The sequence below is a fragment of the Melampsora larici-populina genome (assembly GCF_000204055.1).
Source record: "Melampsora larici-populina 98AG31 unplaced genomic scaffold MELLAscaffold_42, whole genome shotgun sequence".
NCBI lineage: Eukaryota > Fungi > Basidiomycota > Pucciniomycetes > Pucciniales > Melampsoraceae > Melampsora > Melampsora laricis-populina.
The window spans coordinates 744,729-757,295 of record NW_006768806.1 but is presented as its reverse complement, the minus strand read 5'-3'; the positions used below and the strand labels follow the sequence as shown (position 1 = coordinate 757,295).

Below are 12,567 nucleotides of genomic sequence, written 5' to 3'. Positions count from 1 at the left end.
CCATAATTGCTGCGTAATCTCTACGTCAGTATTTATATTTGTTCCGAAGTAATACCTTCGTTCTCACTTCTTTACAAACTCCCGTGAGCTAGTAATTCCCTTCAATCTTATTCTACACAGGTCTTTAACAGCGCAAGCTAATAATTATTATATTTTTACCCGAAAGCAGACAAAGGGATTCCAATCCTATCCTAAGAAGCAGCATGTCATCAATCCGCTGTACCCTACTATTTTTTTGTTTGACATTCAACCTATCCAGCATCTCGGCCACTAGTTCACACCTTTCACTACGACATCTTCGACCTCGAATGATGGGTGGTGGTATGGGCGGCGCAGGCAAGAAAGGTCCCAGCGAGGACATGGGCGCAGGAGGTCTTCCAAAGATGGGTGGTGCCGGGGGAGGTCCTCCAAAAATGGGCGGTGGACCTCCCGGTGGTGCTGGAGGTGCTGGAGCTTCCGGAGGTGCTGGTGCTGCTGGTGCTGCTGGAGGGGGAGGAGACGCGGGAGCCGGGGGTTGTGGGAAATATGCTATCGTCAGGTTAGTTTCATGTTCAAGTTTTGCTTTGTACTATCCTCAGGATCACTGATTCATCCTTTTTTTTGAAATCTTCCTATCCAACGCGTAGTGCCAGAGGGACAGGCGAAAAGCAGAAGAATCCTACGGGATATGCTGGCTTCATAAAGGGTCTCATGAAGCAGGTGGCAGGTGGAACAAATTATGAAGTCGTTTATCCAGCCACGGTGGATTACAACAACGGACCTAAACAAGGCGCAAATGACGCGTTGAAATACATCACAAATAGGAAGGGCAAATGTCCTACGTCAAAGTTAGTCTTAATCGGATACTCGGAGGGTGCGATGGTAATCACTCAATTATTGAACAAGCAAGGTTTTCCAGCAGAGTCCGTCTCTTCAATCATCCTGTATGGAAATCCTTATTGGATAGCAGGGAAACAATGGAATGCCGGAACTGCTGTGAGTGATCTTATCAGGATTGCAAATCATTGAGAAACAATACTGATTTTTTGAACCAATAACTCTTCTAACCCTCACAGAAAAGCGGAAAAAGTATCGCCGCGATGACTGGAATCAAGCTTCCTCCTGCCTTCGGTCCTAAGACACAAGATATTTGCTTGACTGGTGATATGATCTGTTGTGGAGGTTCAATGGGACCACATCTCAAATATCCTGGAAGTCAATACGAGAAAGAAGCAGTCTCATACTCCGCCAAAATGCTTAATGGAGGTGGTCCTTCGACAGGTGGCGAATCAGGCGCGTCAGGTGATGCAGGAGGTGGAGCAGCAGCAGGTGGAGCAGACTCCCCCAAAAAAGGGCCCGGCGGCGGAGGGGCGAAACCAGGGGGGGCGAAAGGTGGAGGAGCGAAAGGTGGAGGGATGAAAATGGGAGGCATGGGGCGGAGACGGTGAGGCGGGAAGAAGTGTAAATAACCACAATACTAATTCCGCATCTCAACTTTTTGTCAGTAGTATAAGGCTCGTCTTTTGTCTTCCTCGCATCTATACTTTGTTGCCTCTTTCGATTCGCGGTCATCATTCTTGTCTATTGCTTTCATCGTAATATTTTTTACACTAATCCCCACATGTATTTTTAATTGTCGACACGCTTTCTTATCTGCTGTTCATATCAGCGTTCCTAATACTAAGGTCCAAGTTTGCTCTAACAATAACAACAATGGAAAGAAATGCTCAAGGAGCTCCTGCCCGCCCCTCGGTCTGCCTTCCAATTTTCTCAAGAACATCATATACATAGGTGTCTTTAACTTTTCGACCAGGTCGTGAAACCTCCTAAAACACAATTGTAAAACTCATGACACAATCAAAGAATTGGTCTGAATCCTTTAGTTTCATGTTAATTATCACCAGAGGACAAAAGTTCATTCACTTTACATTTAAAGTACACAAAGAGAGCCAGCAATCTCATAATCTTGATAACGCCCTTGAGGCTTGGATCCTCAAAAGGTTGAATTATGTAGGAGTAGTCTTTTCAGACTTTTTTGCCAATTCCTCAGTTATTGATGATATTCAACCATAGCACACATCAATTGCCAGAAATTCACACCACATTCCTCAACAGAGTTACATAATGAATAATCTATCCAAGCGCCCAAGAAAGAATATCACAAATAGTAATAAAACAAACCTATCTCACAACATCACAACTTATGACTGATCCAAAGAAATATAATTTTAAACTTCAAAATGAAACTTTCTACACACCACTCCGCGTTCCTTCTAAGTCTTTCTTAACGAGTGTTTAGATCGGTAAAGACAAACTGTCAATGCCAAAGCCACCAACTCACTCAAACCACATATCCCATAAATCAATCTAACACTATCTCCTTGATGAATCAAAGATTCTTGATCATTTAACATAATTCCAAAAAACCCAGTGAAAAGGAAACTACCAGTAGCTGAAACTAAAGAATGTCCGACCAACAAAAAAAGAGTAAGTCCTTAGCTTCAAAGGTAAAGATGATTTGTTTGCAAGAAAAAAAAATCAATGCTAACAGTATGAGATAATACCATAGTTTCGACCAAAGTCTTCGATAGGCCAGATAGTTGCTATTATACTTGGACTGTCCAAGCCGGGATTGATTGGATCAAAAGATGAGTAAGTACACAATTCAATAAGTTTCAAATACATCAAACAAAACTTACGCCATACTGAAGATGGTTGCATAACAGATTCCTGTAGTTAAACTTAATACCCATAACTGTTGACCCCCCAGCCCGATCCAAGCACAAACAAGAACATAAAGTGTAGGTGCAAAAGCCATCAGGGCAACCCTCCTTCTTGCAGGTTGTTGAGAATTTTTACAAAGTTGATCTGAAGTCCATCCCACCACTAGTCTTGAGACCGCATTCGCAAGGCTAATAATTTGAACGTGGCGTGCTTTAAGCGAGATAGGTGCCAGAGGTACGAATGAATCTACCACTGCTCCTATCGATGCTACTGTCATTTCAGCAGGGCCTGCTGTTAAAAGCACAATGAAGCCCAACATCCAAACCGCGGACTGTGATAAGAATCCAATCACAGTATCATGATCAGGTAGGGTATTTGTTCGAAGATTGTTATCCCTCCTCTGACTATGTCTTTCATCGGGTTCGTCAGTCTCATCAGAGGATGAAGGTGTAGTTGTTGGGTTGATCAAGGGCGAGCTCTCATCTTCTTGAGCCGGAGTAACATCAATGGATGAATCGAGTGCAGGAAAACCGAACCATCCCGCAAGGTTGGTCATTAATGTTACACCAGCAAGCATGCGTAAGTACGCCAAAGCGTCAAACTGATTGTCTCCATGATTGAATAGCCAAGTACCGATCGAAGTGAAAGCTAATGGGCTGAGTCCAAAGAGAGTAGCTGGTCCTGCAATCGAAAGACCAGGATGATCGGATCCAAAAACTTGAGTAGCAGCTGTAAGAGCAGCAAAGTAACTAATCAAACCGAAAAACGTCAATCAGATCAAGAGCCTATCATCAAAGAAGCCAAAGAGTCAGTTTGACATACGATGCACTAGTGGCACTACCACAAAGTGAATAAGCCAAAGTAACAGAGATCCAAATGAAAAATGAAGCAGTAGAATCTGAACCGTTTTCGAAAAATGAAATCAAAAAAGATAAACTGATATAACCAACGAAGAAGGATAAACCTGCAGCCAAAGAAACTCTAGATTGATAAACTCATGGAGATCAATCAAAGGTTACCAACCAGTTAGGTTTTTATCAAATGAAAACTTACAATGCTGAGCCTTTTCGGTCTGCTAATATACCCCAAAGAGCAGCACAAAGATATTGACATAAGATTGCAATCGAAGCAGTAGCTGAAATCTTTACAAACCAAACCAAACGAACGAACCAAACTCAGTCTAGAGTGATTATAATAAGAAGTAACAAATCAATTTTGATTGGATAAAACTTACTTGTTTAACTGAAAAGTTTAAAGAAGATTGAAGGGTAGGAGAAAAGACTGGATAAGTAAACATAGAACCTGCTGTTAGCCTTCAAGGAAACTCAGATGAATTAGGAGCGATGATGATGATGGTTATGGATAAGGTATGAAAGAATCACTTACGCATTGGCCATTGAGCAGATTGCAGTGAGTGCTTTGCTATTAGGTCGACTTCTCATTTTTGTGTTCTTGTCTTTGTGTGTCTTGTTGATTGGTTTGTTGATATTCGTAAGGTTCCTGAGCTTGTCTACATGCATTCACTCAAGTCAAATTCTCAGCTTCAAGTCATAAACCGTTGTCTCTAAACTTAAGCCCTAAATATTGGACTTAAAAATTCTATAAAATTCACATTGATGACGTAATTTGAAAAAGACAAAATCCACAACAATTGCAGATTGCAGAATGACCTTTTCAAAATGGAGTCGTCGGTCTTACACCACTGTCGACTGCAATTTATGTAAACAGTGGCAAATCTACATTTCCTGGCTGTAACCTGTTCCTTTAGTGGACTGTTTTTTTTCTGTTATATTTGAAGACTTAGGCCCGCTGGAGCTTCTATACATCTGAGGTAAACCAATTATCCTTGTACCTCTGAGATTTGGATCTTTAGGGATTGCCACTGACTTGGATTGTCAATGTATTATTTGGATTTCCGCATCGTATTCCTTTTTGTCAATGAGAGGTTTAAAGCAAATGATCTGACCACAACAAGAAAAGAATTAACGGTAAGGATACAATTGGAGAGAGGTTAAAGATACCACAGGAGTGAAGACAGGTGAAGACGAACAGACACGATCTATCAGCGCGCAAGTCGAAAGGAACCCGTGCGTCTCAGCTCTCCTCGTCATCTCCTGTCGTCCGCCATGAAGACTGATATTGCCACTCTCCGATCCTGTCGTTGTTTGACAAAAGCAGCGTGGCAAAACCAGTCTTAGCTGGATAATCTTACACATGGCATGAGTCTTAGAACGCCGTGGTACCGTTGAGATTTTTCAATGCCTGGGTCTACGCGACGTGTTTATTAGTATATGGATCATCCGAGGCAGGGAGGCTTTCATAATTTGAGCTGAGAATGATGTTAACCACTTTCAAATCAACACATCGTACCTAGATTTTGAACTGAAAACCTCTAATGATCCACTTTGTTTAATTTTCCTCCCCTTGAATGATCACTTTTCTTGAATTCTTATTTCATATCTAATCATCCCATTCAATTTCCAACATATTAACACGTCTTTGGTTGAGTTTTCTTAGTTTCTTTTATAACTTCTTTTGATCCGATTCATAATTTTACAACCTATATATAGGAGAATCTTTCTGAAGAATATCAGTTTCATCGCATTTATTCTATATCCTCGATTGACAATAGTTCATTGTTTGTCTATCATCTCTGTGCAGTCTCTGTCCTCAGTATATATAATTCTTTCAAAGTGTTTTTTTTCGTTCTCACTTTATCAAACAAAATACTCTAAGGCCACAAGTCACTTCAATCTTCTTCCTGTACCGTACATTAGGTCTTTAACATCGCAAGCTCTAATTATTATTTTCCTACTCAAAATCAGCTCAAAGGCATCCTAAGAACCAACATGTCCTCGATCCGCTCTACCCTACTTTTTCTATGTTTGTCATTCAACCTCTCCAGTATTTCGGCCACTTCTTCACCTCTTTCACTTAGAGACCTCCAACCTCGAATGATGGGAGGTGGGATGGGTGGTGCAGGCAAGAAAGGTGCACCCAGCGAAGACATGGGTGCGGGAGGACTTCCCAAGATGGGTGGCGCAGGCGGTGCGGGAGGTGCTCCGAAAATGGGTGGTGGTGCTGGTGGTGCGACTGGAGATACGGCATCGGGGGGATGTGGGAAATATGCAATCGTCAGGTTAGTTTCATTTTCGAGTTTTGATTCGTACTACACACAAGATTCCTGCTGATATAGCATTTTTGAAAACTATCTATCCAAATCGTAGTGCAAGAGGAACAGGCGAAAAGCAAAAGAATCCAACAGGTTACTCTGGATTTATAAAAGGTTTAATGAAACAAGTACCAGGAGGATCGAATTACGAAGTAGTTTATCCAGCCACAGTAGATTACAATAACGGACCTAAACAAGGTGCGAATGACGCTCTGAAATATATTACAGGTCAGAAAACAAAATGTCCAGAGCAAAAGATGGTTCTGATCGGATATTCAGAAGGTGCAATGGTCATTACTCAATTGCTGTCTAAACAAGGATTCCCAGCAGAATCGGTTTCGTCTATTATCCTTTATGGAAATCCTTATTGGATAGCAGGAAAACAATGGAATGCTGGAACGGCTGTGAGTGATTTTATCAGGGATTAAAGATTCATTGAGCAATAATACTGATTTTTTGCAAATCATAACTCTTTTCATTCTAACAGAAAAGCGGAAAAAGTATCGCTGCGATGACTGGAATCAAACTTCCTCCTGCCTTCGGTCCTAAGACACAAGATATTTGCTTGACCGGTGATATGATCTGTTGTGGAGGTTCAATGGGACCACATCTCAAATACCCTGGAAGTCAATACGAAAAAGAAGCCGTCGTCTACTCCGCCAAATTCCTTAATGGAGAGACGCCTGCTCAAGCGGGAGTCGCAGGTGGAGCAGACGCTGCAGCCGGTGGTGCAGCCGGCGATGCGAAAAAAGGGGGCGGAGGAATGAAAGGAGGAGGAGGAGGGATGAAAGGAATGGGAGGCATGATGGGAGGGATGGGACGACGGAGACGGTGAGGCGGGAGGGATGGCAAAGGATCCCAATGAGAACTTCGACTCTTTAATCTTCATTTTCCTGCTAAGTCGTAAATAATGTATTTTTGTGGCCTCTTCCTCGATGTATATCAATTTCGCAGTCATCCATCCTTGTCCGTTGTTTTCATCCATCATCATATGTGTTCATCTTGCACTTAGTCCCCACACTGATTTGTAATTGTCGATAAATGTTTTTATCTGCTGGCCAGATCGGCACTTTGATGGTTCAACTTCAAGTTTACTTTGTAAATAATCAATAATCAATTTCTTTTTGTTTGATGCTCCTTGAATTCTCCAAGTCATAAATAAGGCGGTTACTTGAAAATGTCAATTACGTACCAAATGGATGGCTTCAATTGGTCGATTTAAATGTTACAGCGTCCTGGTGAAAGATCATCAGTGTCATACCATGGTGGGGCTGATTCAAATTTTTGAAGTACTTTTTGGGCCTGTTAGTCAATTGGACAGACCAGCAGCAAGATATCAAGGATCAGTTATGAATGAGTCATTCACACATTAGCATATTACACTGGGAATCTTTTTATTTTGTAAGCTTTTCATTCTCGTGTTTGTGTGTTCGAGTCTGCTGAGGCCTGATTGGCAAATGATGAGAGGATGTTGTCGCAATGCCGGCCCGATTCTCAACTTTCTCAACTTCAAGTCATAAACCCTTAGAATTGGTTGATCTTAAACCCTAAATTTTAGCAATCGAAACTATCAAAGAATGTCAAAGATTTCCTTTGAAGAGGAATATAGAGATCGATATACCAGCAACGAAAAAGGAAAACTTAAACCAATTTACCACCATATCCAAGTACAAATACAGCACAGCAGATTATCATACAAGGAAAGGAAAATAGAAATACAGAACAGAACAAACAAAGAACAAAAGACATCAAGATTACGGATTAAGAAAATGAAATTGAAAGGGTTTAGATGATTACTTTGATTGGTATTTGATCAACTTATTATCTTGTTGATTTCACTTATATTTAATCGGCATCATCATCGGTATATCTAACTCGATACTTCGAATCTCGATCCTCATCTCTATCAACAAAACCAAGGAACCCGCCTCACCAAAAACAAACAAGGAAAGGAAAGATGTCAAATAAACTAACCAAGTTTGAAAGAAACCCACCAATGTGGTCAGATTCAGATTCATCATCATCTTCATCATCTTCAGAACCAGAACCAGAAAGTCTATTAAAGAAAATAACAGAAGAAGAAACAGAAACAAGAATCTCATTCCCATTAACTTCATTTGATAATACGATTCAAAACGTATCAGCCATAAGTTTTATGATGGGAAACCTAATGGCTTTGAACATCTTGTGTTTATTAACTCATCAGTTTCATCATTATTATAAACTTAATTTATATTGTTTAGTTTTGATCGTGTTTCATTTTTTCGAATTTATGGTCACTGCTATTTGGAATCATTCTAGAGTCACTGTAAACTGTAAGTCTTTCCGCCCCAAAAAACATCCGATCAAAGAAACCTTTTTTTAATCAGAAATACTAATTCTTTTGGTTGGTTTGTTTGGTTTAGCATTCTTACTTAATAATGGAATCGAATATTGGTTAGCTCATCTATTCAGCATAACCGAATACCTAATCATGCAAACCATCTATCACAAGCGTTCTTCAAACCTCCTCGATATCTTCTCAATTACCATCATCATTCTTTGTCAATTGATTCGAACGCTTTCAATGATCACAGCTGCTCAATCTTTTAATCATAAAGTTTCGACTTCTAAAACTCCTGATAAAGATCATACTTTGATCACTAATGGGATCTATAATTATCTTAGACATCCTTCTTACTTTGGTTTTTTTTATTGGTCGATTGGATTACAGATTTATTTTAGAAATTGGTGTAGTTTCTTCCTCTTCTTTGGTGTGCTTTGGAACTTTTTCAATAAACGTATTCAAAGTAAGTCTTTCTCACTTTCTGAATCTTTGTTTTTTTTTTCTTTGACTTGGTTTTGATTTGAAAATTTACTGATCTTTTTCTTTTTTTGGTTTTATAGATGAAGAAATGCATTTAATCAAATTCTTTGGAAAAGATTATCTAGACTACAAATCTCGTACTGGAATTTATATTCCATTCATCAGATAAGAAACCCCTTCCATAAACTATCCCATTGATTTTATAAAATTCTTTGTATTCTCATCTTCACCAAAGAAAAAAAAACAATCTATTTCGGAATCTCTTAAAAAAAGTTCTCTTTTCTAAAGGTTTTTGTATTTCTTAAAATTTAAAAATCTTTATTAACTTTCTTTTAAAAATTGTAAACTTGTTTGATCAAGAAAAATTGTGTAATCTATTTAGATTTCTAAAAATCTCTCAAATCTTTCATTTTTCCAGTTAGTAAAAGTCTATTTAATCTTAGAAACCATTCGTATGGCGCCAAACTTTATAGTGTCAAAGTTTAAGACTTGTGAGGAATGATTTGTTGACAGAAGAATACACGTATTGTCATTTCAATCTTTGTAAACTTTGGTCATACGAGTCAAGTTTCATTCAGAAAGGTAAACTATCAAGTTACAAGATACATGAATGATATATATATTCAGATCGAGAAAAAAAAATTCCTTCATCAAAGTGATGAAAAAAAAAGATATAAATATAAGATTTGCATTTGGGATTTGGTGAAGAGAAAAAGAGAATAGGGAAAAAAAGAGGTACGATGAGAAAGACAGCAAAACTGAACGGAAAAAAGGAATTCATAGAAGAAGTCGAAGAGTTTAGGATTATGAAGTACAATGTGTTAAAGTAGCACCACAAGTTTGTGCCATTAAGATATACACAATCAACTATCCCAGCCATCAAACAAACCAAACCCAAACAGATTAGCCAAAAAGAAGGAAACGAATGTTCAAAAGCAAGGAGCTTGACGTACTACAGCCACCATCCCACTAAGCGCAATCATCTTCGTATTCTTCCACCACATCTTTCTTCTAAGTTGTTGAGTACGTTTCCTAAACGCATTAGACTGAGCACTAAGATTATCAGTTTTGTCTAATAAAAGTTCGATCCGTTCACCTCGACTCAAGATCTCTCCTACATTCTTAATCATGATCTCTTTAACGTTTGATAGCTCGTTTCGAGCAATATGAATTTGATCATTATTGATGGGTTGACTTGATGAACTTGAAATCGGATCGCTTGAGCTTTGGTTGTAGGTTTGGGTTAGGTTGGTTAAGTACTCGTTGAAGGTCGTTAGACCGTATGGAGGAGCTGAAGTGATTTCTGGACGAGTAAACGTACTGGTAAACTAACCAAAAAAGAATCATCAATTCATGATAGGTTTAGACGGATTGAGGATGGTTTTTTTCGGAAAACTTACTTTACGTTGAAGTTCTGCTAGGAATGTGAATGGGATCTTCCTTCCAAAGGATTCTTCTGCCATACACATGAAGACTATTCCATCTTTTTTATCATAATGACTAAGAATAAGACGATCAGGAAAGGTTTAACTTTAACAGGAGTCATTTAAGTTTGGGTAAGCAGATGATTGTTAAAAGATGACTTACAAAAGGTAATTTTCAGCTGCATATGTTAGTTTGTTATCTTTTGGTTCGATTTTAGAAAGAATAGTAGAAGTAGCTATAGTAAAAACCCATCTTAAGCTTTTGAAGTTCGTGATGGGTTTAGATGAGTGAAACTTACCTTTTGAAAAGTTTTGGGCACTATCGATTGAGAATTCTGATAAGATTTTAGTTCCATAGGCAATACAAACGTATAGGATTGACATCTTGTTCTGATTTGATTTGGTTTGATGAAGTTGATTGGTTGATTGGTTGGTTTTGAGGAGCGGCAATTGGCGACAGGTATGATCCAGTAGGATTTAAGACTCAAACTCTAAATTTCAATGGCTCAGTCGGACCTCGGTACACACCTCTCAAACCCTGCGGATCTATCATATCAAGGGTTTGGGCGGGATGAGTCATGGCGCCCCGTGGATTTCCGGATCGGCAATGATGCATATCTCGAATTCACTCTGGAGTCTTTCCTCCACCAAATCGATTTCTTTTCGTTAATCATGAATCCATCAAGTTCATCTGAATTTTCATCTGATCATTATTTCAAAACTCAATCACCTCCACCCACTTTATCGGAAGAAATCAATCGAGTCAAGCAATTTGTTTTACATCATGTTCAGGAAGATCGTAGGGTGGTCTTGATCACCGTAAATTGATTCTAATCCTCATTCATCTTGAAAACTGAATTAATCTCAAAAATCAAATCATCGATTCTTTTTCATTATTGGGTTTTTCTTACCGTCTTGTTTTTTGTTTGGTTTTTTGGTCTTGGGTTGATGGGCTTACGAACGGTTCAATGGACTTTTGAATCTGGTCATCAAGAGTGGTGGTACAACTGTTCCACTTGAACATAACGTGTTGGTCACCTTTTGCTTGAATATTCTTTTTATTGTCAAACTGATCCATTCCTCTTTCTTTCAACTGAACAGGGTCAGATTCCTTGACAATTTCTCGGCCGGTACTCGAGGTTCAGCATCCGCAGAATATTTCCTTCGTAGCAATCGATATGCCGTGATCTTTCTATACCGATCACATTCACTCCAACCTTTCAGTCGATGTTATTCTCATTCGACTCATCCATTTCTTGATCTACTTCATCTACCACACGAAACTAGTCCAGACCCCAGTCCTGGTCAACCACTCTTTGGTCCCTTACCACCAGCTCCCTTAGACCTTCCTACGGGTCCGGCCACCATCAGTGTGACTGATAGCGAGATGGCTCCGTTGGCGGCTGTTCTGAGGGCTTACCATACCGTACGCGAGAAGAACTTGCTTCTGACTATTCCCTTTGTCACCGTCAATGAATATCTTTGGTTGTTGAGATCGGTGGCAAGAGTGATGGGAGAGCCTTCGGTGGGTTTAGGTCGTTCTGCTTTACTTTATTTGGCGGCAGCCGTATCAGACTTTTTCATACCTGAACAAAAACTCGTAAGTGATCATTTACAATCTTTCGGTGGGTTGGAGGTCTTATTTGATTTTGGGATACCGATCTGTTTCTGTTTTGGATGTACTATGAATAGTCAGAACACAAGATTCAAAGTGGAAAAGGATCACTAGTACTCGAAATGGATGCAGTACCCAAAGTATTGAAAGATCTTGCTCAAGAATGGACCAATCAGGCCTACACAGTCTCTTTCAAAGTGTGTTTTCGTTTTCGTATTTTTTTTTGGTTTCATCCATCAAGTGCCAAAAAAAAGGTTTAATCCTTTTCTTATCCAGCTTGAAACAGATCAAAGCTTATTGATACCTAAAGCTCAAGCAGCATTAGAACGATATGGACATCAATTAGTGATAGCCAACGAATTACATACACGTAAACATCAAGTTATCTTTGTGATGAAGAATGGACAGATTGAAAGGATTGGATTGCCTCAGTTTAGTTCGGTTCCGGTGGTTGGTACTAATCCAGAAGGTAGAGATCAAGTTGAAATTGAAGATCAGATTGTGGAAAGATTGATCATTAGACATGATCAATGGATCTCACTTCAATAGAATAAAAAACAAATTGGAAAATTGATTATATGAGGCTTTAACCTTTTTTTCGATTTATCATTCTTTTCCTTTTGATGATGGGTTGCACTTAACTTTCTCTTATCTTCAAACTTATTCCTGTTCTTACAATCTTGTTTATTTGATTATATATATAGATAGATAGATGATGTGTTACAAATGGGCTTGTATGAGTTACTTTTAGGACTTGTAGATGACCAATATATTATAATCTGTGGTGTATAATTATGGGATACAAAGTACAATTCCGGGACTCGTGCCCGGGGCACTTTCCCCCAGA

At 39.2% G+C, this 12,567-nt stretch overlaps 6 protein-coding genes across 6 annotated transcripts; 4 read left to right on the top strand and 2 right to left on the bottom strand.

Annotated features, from left to right (window-relative positions):
- Positions 1–203: 203 nt before the first annotated feature.
- MELLADRAFT_123715 (cutinase) lies at positions 204–1,427 on the top strand (the record flags this gene model as incomplete). The annotated part of the gene is made up of 3 exons (XM_007414292.1): positions 204–538; positions 627–975; positions 1,056–1,427. The coding sequence occupies 3 exons, from the start codon at positions 204–206 to the stop codon at positions 1,425–1,427; spliced, it is 1,056 nt and encodes a 351-aa protein (XP_007414354.1).
- Positions 1,428–2,029: 602 nt separating this feature from the next.
- Positions 2,030–4,145, bottom strand: MELLADRAFT_110257 (uncharacterized protein; the record flags this gene model as incomplete). The annotated part of the gene is made up of 8 exons (XM_007414279.1): positions 2,030–2,112; positions 2,321–2,437; positions 2,529–2,596; positions 2,679–3,452; positions 3,526–3,684; positions 3,757–3,845; positions 3,938–4,016; positions 4,090–4,145. The coding sequence occupies 8 exons, from the start codon at positions 4,143–4,145 to the stop codon at positions 2,030–2,032; spliced, it is 1,425 nt and encodes a 474-aa protein (XP_007414341.1).
- A 1,407-nt stretch (positions 4,146–5,552) lies between these two features.
- MELLADRAFT_123732 (cutinase) lies at positions 5,553–6,710 on the top strand (the record flags this gene model as incomplete). Its single annotated transcript, XM_007414293.1, has 3 exons — positions 5,553–5,790; positions 5,969–6,279; positions 6,363–6,710. The coding sequence occupies 3 exons, from the start codon at positions 5,553–5,555 to the stop codon at positions 6,708–6,710; spliced, it is 897 nt and encodes a 298-aa protein (XP_007414355.1).
- A 799-nt stretch (positions 6,711–7,509) lies between these two features.
- MELLADRAFT_49864 (uncharacterized protein) lies at positions 7,510–9,122 on the top strand (the record flags this gene model as incomplete). The annotated part of the gene is made up of 3 exons (XM_007414294.1): positions 7,510–8,190; positions 8,281–8,664; positions 8,762–9,122. The coding sequence occupies 3 exons, from the start codon at positions 7,833–7,835 to the stop codon at positions 8,848–8,850; spliced, it is 831 nt and encodes a 276-aa protein (XP_007414356.1).
- A 104-nt stretch (positions 9,123–9,226) lies between these two features.
- Positions 9,227–10,543, bottom strand: MELLADRAFT_72811 (uncharacterized protein; the record flags this gene model as incomplete). Its single annotated transcript, XM_007414278.1, has 5 exons — positions 9,227–9,548; positions 9,635–10,009; positions 10,082–10,181; positions 10,269–10,341; positions 10,405–10,543. 5 exons carry the CDS (start codon positions 10,487–10,489, stop codon positions 9,486–9,488), a joined length of 696 nt encoding a protein of 231 aa, XP_007414340.1.
- Positions 10,544–10,777: 234 nt separating this feature from the next.
- MELLADRAFT_38628 (uncharacterized protein) lies at positions 10,778–12,269 on the top strand (the record flags this gene model as incomplete). The annotated part of the gene is made up of 6 exons (XM_007414295.1): positions 10,778–10,924; positions 11,100–11,134; positions 11,207–11,391; positions 11,449–11,705; positions 11,798–11,917; positions 11,997–12,269. 6 exons carry the CDS (start codon positions 10,778–10,780, stop codon positions 12,267–12,269), a joined length of 1,017 nt encoding a protein of 338 aa, XP_007414357.1.
- Positions 12,270–12,567: the final 298 nt, after the last annotated feature.